This window comes from Equus caballus, chromosome 2, assembly GCF_041296265.1.
Source record: "Equus caballus isolate H_3958 breed thoroughbred chromosome 2, TB-T2T, whole genome shotgun sequence".
In the NCBI taxonomy this organism is placed as follows: Eukaryota; Metazoa; Chordata; class Mammalia; order Perissodactyla; family Equidae; genus Equus; species Equus caballus.
The window spans coordinates 24,995,737-25,003,199 of record NC_091685.1 but is presented as its reverse complement, the minus strand read 5'-3'; the positions used below and the strand labels follow the sequence as shown (position 1 = coordinate 25,003,199).

Sequence of the window (7,463 nt, the reverse complement as noted above, 5' to 3'; positions counted from 1 at the left end):
GATGCCATTTGCAGTCCAGGCGAGCTGGTGACAGGGCCATGCAAACAGGAGGTTCCATCTCACTTCCCGGAGAAGCGTTGCCTGGCTGCCTAGGCCAGGGGCTGGAGCCTCTCTTTCCTCCTGTTTGCACAGGCTGTGTAATCACAGAATTACTGGAGCAGCAAGAAGAGACTGTGCACTTGGAGGTGCTGCCAGGCAGGTGAGCACACCTCAGCACTGGGCCGCAGCTCCCAGGGTGCCACCTGGATTGGCTTTGGGTCACATTCAAGAAGTGAAGAGGGTAGGCAGAGGAGAAGTGTGGTACCAAACACTGATTTCTTTAGGGAAGCGACTACGGAGGGGCCTTTATGAGCTGGAAGTGGGGTCTTCAAACCTGCTTTTGGCCCATTGTGGGGAGGGGCTGAGTGATTCCCCTTCTCTGACAGTGTGCTATGAAGGACAGGACACAAGGTCCAGAGGACCAAAGGATGATTCTGAAGCACCTGGAGAGGAGAGCTGAGCTGGGGGACACCCTATACAGCGGCATCCCACAGCTCCACTGGGTGACCACAGACAATGAGGGAAATGCCCTTTTTTGACCCTGGGACCAAATGACAAAAGGAAGATGACAGGGAGATACAGCTGCAGCCCCAGAGAAACCCCCTGGAAGTAGGACTGCAGATAGTTTTGTTTCTTTATTTATTGATAAAAAAATATTAATAGCAATTAAAAAAACCCCAAACATTCACAACCCATCACAGAGTCCTATAAGTTTTAGCCATTTGTGCCCAATGGAGTCCTTCATCTGACGGAGATGGGGATTTCAGCCAAAAGGCCCCTTCATGTTTTTCATGGGTGGGTACTGCTGCTCCATTGGCATGGCCCCAAAGCAGTCAGCGGGGCTACAGTGGCCAGCCTTGCCTGGCTGGCCCATGGGGCCTGGGGGACCAGGGATGCCAGGAATGCCTTGCTGGCCCATTGGTCCAGTTGCCCCCATCTTGCCATACCCTGGAGGACCTTGAGGACCTAGGGAGGGAGGAGTCAGAGAAGGACAATCAGGAGACCCAGATCATAAGAAAAGACAAATAATGGTCATAGTAAATAATACCTGACATTTGATGACTATTTCTCAGGTTATGACACGTTTCATGAAGACCTGACCGGATCCTTACATTAATTTGACAAGAACAACAATACTACTGGCTAGTGCTATTGAGAGCATCCCTGGGCCAGGTGCAAGGTGAGTGCTTTTAATGTGTTATTCATCAAATCTTTACAACAATTCCGTGAGAAAGGAACTAATCTCATTTTGGAGATGGGGACAGAGGCTCAGAGAGGTCGCACATGTGGTGAGCAGTGAAGCTGGGTCTCAGAGCCAGGCCATCAGGCTTTGTTCATTCTCTTTGAGGTTATACGGCCTGGCTTAATTTGACCTTATCAAGGTCATACAGCCAGTAAGATGCAGAGCAGGACTTGAACTCGCATTCCCTGGCCCCACTACGGTCCGCTGTCTTCCATTGCACCATCCTAGCCCAGTTTAGGACTTGAGGGCAAGCCCGGAGTCTTCCACTCCCCTCCTCCCCACATGGCCTAGTAGAGTGTCTTGCACACAGTGGCATTACTATAAAATGTCGGTTGATAGGCCTGTAGTTATTTGAGGTTCTACACAACTCTGTTACTGGAGGAACAGAAAGAAAGGAGATCTCTGCCGCTCTAGATTCATGGTCTCAAATGTTGGCTTCTCCTACCTGGGGGACCAGGGAGACCATTTTCTCCTGCGATGCCAATACCAATGTCCCCCTTTTCACCTTTGGTACCGGGCAATCCTGGGACAAAAGAAATAAAATAAGAAGTCCTATCCCAGAGCAGAAAATGACACGCCCAGTCGGATTATTTGAAACACACATGTACACACGAATATCATATTCACAACAGACCTGAAATGCTCATATTTGCCCAAAAGAGCTACCTCTCACTCCTGGCAAGCCCTGCCGTCCTTCTCTGCCAATCTGACCAGGGAGCCCAGGTGATCCTGGAGCGCCTGGCCGGCCTGGAGCACCGTCCTTCCCTGGGGGCCCCGGTCGTCCTGGAGCTGCCACCATCTCCATGGGGAACTGCATCCTGGAGGTGTAGTAAGCCATCCTCTCTGTAGGAAAGGACAGGGACAAGTCACAGAGCACCCCAGGGACTCAGAATGACTGTAGATGCTGCAGACAGGCCGCCAGCATGGAGTCTGAAACAGCCTTTCTTCAGAGGGACGTTAAAGCAAGGAACGTGGGGGTTCATCTCCTAAGGGGTCTCCTGTGCCCTCGCCTCCTCACTGCCATCCACGGTGATCTTTCTGAAGCACAGATCTGATTACAGCCTCGCTCACCTCCAGCACCCTTCATTAGCTCACCACTGGCTTCAAATAAAGACCAGACTCCTTATCTAGCATTCAAGGTCGTCTGCTTCCCAAGCAAGATGTCTGGCCCCTTCAGCATACACTCCATGCTTTCCCCAGTCCCTAGCAGCCATAGCTGGATGGACAACGACAGGAAGAAAACCTAAACTGAAACCCCACCAGCCATCTTACGGCTGCTGCTCGCCCCTCTATTTAGAGCTCGCTTCATGCAGACTCGTTTGATGTCGATTTTCTTGTCTGTCTCCTTTGCTCCAGTGGGAGCTCGGGGAGGGCAGGAGGGAGTCATTTTATCTCTGAACAGAGCCAGTGACAGGAAGGTCTGCAGTCAAACTGAACAGACGCCTGTAAGTGAGGGGCGGGCGAGTCGGGGAGTATCCTGAGCTCAAGGAAGAGGAGGCCAGGGCGGGGCCGGAAGCAGCTGGGAGGGGCAGGCGGTCCCCACTGCCACCCAGCCAGCTGCCAATTACCATCGAACATTTTAATGATCTCTTGTCTGATGAACCTCTTGATTTCATCATAATTCACCATGTCTCCCTGAGGAAAGAGAATAAAACCTACCTCAATTATACTTTCAAGCCTGGTGCTTTCCCCCGGGAATAGACTTTATGAAAATAAAGGATGGGGAGAGGGGCAAATGTCCCAGAAGCCTTCCACAGATACTTAATCCAAAATCCTAACCCCCCTGAAATGGCACAAAATATTTTGTGCATAAGGGTATCTTTCTGGAGAAAGGATCCACAAACCCCCCAACCTCCCCCACACAGTTAAGAACCACCCATATGGGGGTCATGCTCTTTCCCAGAGAATGTCAGCAGGAGCGTCTAAAACAGTCCATGCTCCACCCCACATGCCTGCTCTGTGAGACAGTGCCCATGGCTGCCAGCCCCTCCCCCTTACCATGGAGCCAGGCACCCCGGGCAATCCAGGGCTCCCTGCAGGCCCCGGAGATCCAGGGTGGCCTCTCTCTCCTGCGGGACCCGGTGGCCCAACAGGCCCCATGGAGCCACTCTTGCCGGGCCCACCAGGCATGCCAGCTCTTCCCTTCTCTCCTGCCTGGCCCTTCTGTCCTGAAGGTCCCGGATCACCCTACAAGGACAGGAAGACACAGTCTAGCATTGCCAAGGACTGCCAAGTCTACCTCATGCCATCTCAGCAATCTGCCCCTTCCTCTCCATCCCCCTGGCGGGCCCCCAGCATCTCCCTCTGGGCTCTGGCCACAGCATCCTGAAAGGTTGCCCTGCTTCACTGCCCCCTGGGTCAGTCCTTCTAGAAGACAGCTCTCATGGTATTACTCCCTGCTTAGAAATTCTGATGGTTCCCAACTGCCCTCAGGATAAAGCCCTAATTCCTTGGCCAGGCATTCAAGACCATTGGTGATATGGTCCCGATCACATCCTCTCCAGCCTCATGTCACTGCAAGGAAGTCTCCAGCCAGACCTCACTGGGTATAACTCTCTGATTCGGCCAGGCTGTCTTAGTCCTCCCTGCCTGGAACGCCCTTCCCCTCCTCTCTACCTAGGGCACTCCTCCTACTCAGCTGAAATGTTCCTGTTCTTTGCACAGCCTCCCTGGTTCCCCAGGCCGAGATGCTGGCTCCCTCCCTCTGACCCCACAGTGCTATGTCTAACCTTCCTCTGGACTTGCCATGCTCTAGGGTAAATGTGACTGGACTAAGTGAGCAGCGATTGTTCAGGGACCTCTGTTTACCCAAGACTAGGACAGAGGGCCTGGAACAGAAAGAAGATCAGGCAGATGCTTGCAGAATGAATAAATGAATGAATGAATCAATCAATGAACTGGAGATTTCCATTCTCCCAACCATAGCAAAGAACCCCGAAATAGCTCCATGTGAGAAGTCTTCAGAGATGAGGTTGTTCCAAGTTCTGCCCACTTATTTTCCCTGCCCGCTGGCCTTCCTGTGTCCCCTCTCCACGACGAAAGTCATGGTTTGGTGCTAGGCTTAACCAACTCATGAGCTTCTTCTCTCAAACCCAGCCAGTGCCCACTCACCTTTGGACCAGGAAGTCCATAGAGTCCCTGTTTTCCAGGGGGTCCCTAAGAGGAAAGCAAAAGTCAGAGGTCAAGTCTAGGCAACATCTCTGAGCTGTCCTGGGGAAGCAGGTGCCGTGAAAGGGCCACCTTCCACAGCCCCAGGCCCCTAGGCGGTGTCCAGCTGGGCGCTGTGTGAGAAAGGATGGCAGCCTCCCTGCCAACAGAGGGGTGGACAGGTGGAAGGGAGAATGATGTCCCTAGGGCATGGCCTTTGTAATCAGATTGGTTAGGTCCCTTGTCGCAGACAAAAAGAAGCGAGAAGTCAGAATGAAAGGGCCCGTCTGTGGCATATTGGAGGGCCTGGCAAGAGCTGGTGCCCAGGAAATGTTTGTTTGGAATTTATTATTATTATTATTATTATTATTATTATTATTAGCTCTTTCTCACCAGGTACATGGTAAACAAAATTAGTGAACGACAAGTCTCACTCTCGTCCTTGTCCCCTAGTCCCCAGTTCCTCTCCCCAGAGCAACAAGGGCTACCATGTCCTGCACATCTGTCCAGAGCTGATCTGTAAATACAGGGAACATTTACCAAATGAACAAAGAAGGGTCAGGGCAAGGGAAGAGCAAGAAGAAGCAGCCCCAAGAGAAAAGGAGAAGCCGGCACATCGGTACCTCTTTGCCAGCTGCACCATCGGCACCAGGTTCACCCTGGGGAGTAGAGAGCGATGGAAATACGATGAGTGCCAACCCAGCTTGCCTCACCTTGCCCACCAGACATGCCCAGCCCCCGTTCCACCAAGGAGCCATGATCCTCCCCCGCCCCCCCAACACTATGGGCACAGGCTGTGGAAACTTAGGCCCCCACCCCACACTCCAGCCTGGTTCTGGAGCCCCATGCTGATACTCCACTCAGCTCCCGGAGGCCCCACGCTGACAGCTCCCGGCCACCTCCCTGACTGAGCTCTATGAGGAAAGAGTAGACTGCGCCTGCCTTGCTCCTTGCTTGAGATCCCAGCATCTTGCACCTTCCCTGGCTCTGAGTATATGTTAAATGTTTGCTGAATGAAGGCGTGAACTGTGAACCTCTGTCCTCAGTGAGGTCCCACAGATTGGCCAGGGCGAGCCTGAGCCTGCTCCCTCCCCAGGATAGGAGGCTGTCTCCCCCGTCCAGCCCACTTCCAGTGGCGTGCTGGGGAAGAGGAATCTGTGACTGCAAAGCAACTGGCAGCTTCTTCCAGGGACCCTGGAGGCTTCTGAGCCTGTAGGCAGTGATGGCGTGGGGTTGGAGAGACCTGCCTGCCCAGATTCCACGGCAGAAATCAGAGTGAGTAGGAGGCGACACTCAACCCTCCTGGCAGATGGGCCCACAGATCGCCCCTGCACTGGCTGGAGTCATCCACCCATTCCAGGTCCCCAGCCCCAGGGTCATTGCTACTGCTTTCAGAAGAGAGTCTGCTTTGATGGAAGGCACCCTGAGCTGGGGGCTAGGAGACCTGGGCTCCTGCCTCAGCTCCCCAGCAGACTTTTCATCCCTGAGACCGGCAGTCAGTTCCACCTGGTGTGGTTCACCTGTCTGGAACCTTTGAAAGAGGGAGTAGTGCAGAACTGCTAAGGATGCAAGTTCTGGAATCAGGCAGACTCCTCCACTCACTAGCTGTGTGACTTGGGGCGGCCTACTTAACCTTGCTGAGCTTTTGGTTTCTTCTGTAAAATGGGGGCAATCTGACCTACTCAGTAGGGTTGTGGTATAGATTAAACGACAAAACGTCAAGCACTTAGTTGGCCGTTCAGCATGTGGTCAGTGACCAATATATTAGAGCTCTTAGCATTAAACAGTAGCTGAGACCAAGGAGCGGTTTCTGAGCCGCTGAGAGAGCTACAGTAAAGGCACTGCGGTTCTGGTTCCTGACATTACTGATTGTCTGTGGTTACCAACAAGTGCCCCTGGGGAGGGGGCAGGGGGAGGCAGGCAGAACAGAGCCAGGCGTCCCCTGTCTGACACCTAGTGGAGGGATCTGCACCAGTGGTGCTGGTGCATGGTCAGGCAGTGGCCTGGTGTACAGCTCTCTTGCAGAGCTTGTCTTTTCTTCTAAATATGATGCAATCCTCAGGCACAAGCTCCATGCTACCATCTTCCACCCTAACAGCCTCTCCTTCCCTGGAGACCCAGACATGCAGTGCTGCGCTCCAAGCCAATTGGCCCCTCCCCCTGGGGCTGTGCCATAAGATGTGGGGTCTTACCGGGGGCCCAGGGTGTCCAGGTGGGCCCGGCTGGCCTGGAAGGCCTAAAAGGCCCCTTTCTCCAGTGGGTCCCCGGTCTCCTTTCAGGCCCTAGAGAAAAGGAAGGGGCATGGGGAGAGGGAAAAGTGAACCCCACACAGCAGAGGCAGACATCCCATCATGTACCAGGGCCCACGGCCCCCACCCCCAAGCCCCACAGGAGCAGATGGCACTGCCTGAACTTGGGGCAGGGCCCTAGGATGGCCTCGAGTCCTCTCTGAAGGCCTTCACCACATGCCGGTTGGGGACCTCTCTGGAGCAGGAGAAGCTGATGACAGGGAAGTGGGGGGATGTTCTCCATCCCTCAGCTCCCTCTGAAAGGAGCCCACAGCAGAGCAGGGCCAAACGCCTTGGAGGGAGGGATGAGGGGAGTATGTCACTCACCACTACAGAGATCCCAGCTGGGCCTGGCTGGCCGGGAGGCCCCGGTGGCCCCTAAAGAGAGGCGAAGTCAGTGGGATGGAAAGGGCTCCAGTAATAAGGCCCCTGGGAGGCAGCGAGGGACCGACAGCAAGAACGAGCCCTGAACTTTGGCAGCTCCATTCTCTTCCCTAAATCCTCTTTCCCTTCTGGTCTTGCACTTGAGCTTCTGCCAGAAGATCTGGGCCAGAGCTGAGGCCTGGGGTCCCTGAGCACACGGGGCCCTCACGCCAGCCGCACACTGAGTGGTACCCCTGGGGCTGTGCTGAGGGGACGGCCTGGGAGCCATAACCGGAGCCAAGTGCAGAGGGCACAGGCCCGAGGGAGCTAACTACGTGGGCCTGGGTCTTCTGAGGCCCCTCACTTCCTTCTGCTCTGTGGGA

At 54.4% G+C, this 7,463-nt stretch overlaps 1 protein-coding gene across 4 annotated transcripts in view; it reads right to left on the bottom strand.

The window, feature by feature from the left end:
- Window positions 1-664: 664 nt before the first annotated feature.
- COL16A1 (collagen type XVI alpha 1 chain) overlaps window positions 665-7,463 on the bottom strand; it is a 50,843-nt gene continuing 44,044 nt past the window's right edge. For all 4 annotated transcript variants that reach the window (XM_023634572.2, XM_023634583.2, XM_023634577.2 and 1 more), the window contains 9 exons: window positions 7,045-7,095; window positions 6,622-6,711; window positions 5,053-5,088; window positions 4,394-4,438; window positions 3,281-3,469; window positions 2,851-2,917; window positions 1,949-2,125; window positions 1,728-1,805; window positions 665-1,005 (listed from right to left, as the gene is read on the bottom strand). In XM_023634572.2, the coding sequence (XP_023490340.2) occupies window positions 803-1,005; window positions 1,728-1,805; window positions 1,949-2,125; window positions 2,851-2,917; window positions 3,281-3,469; window positions 4,394-4,438; window positions 5,053-5,088; window positions 6,622-6,711; window positions 7,045-7,095 (936 nt within the window). In that variant the 3' untranslated portion in view covers window positions 665-802. The remainder of the gene's footprint in view (window positions 1,006-1,727; window positions 1,806-1,948; window positions 2,126-2,850; window positions 2,918-3,280; window positions 3,470-4,393; window positions 4,439-5,052; window positions 5,089-6,621; window positions 6,712-7,044; window positions 7,096-7,463) is intronic.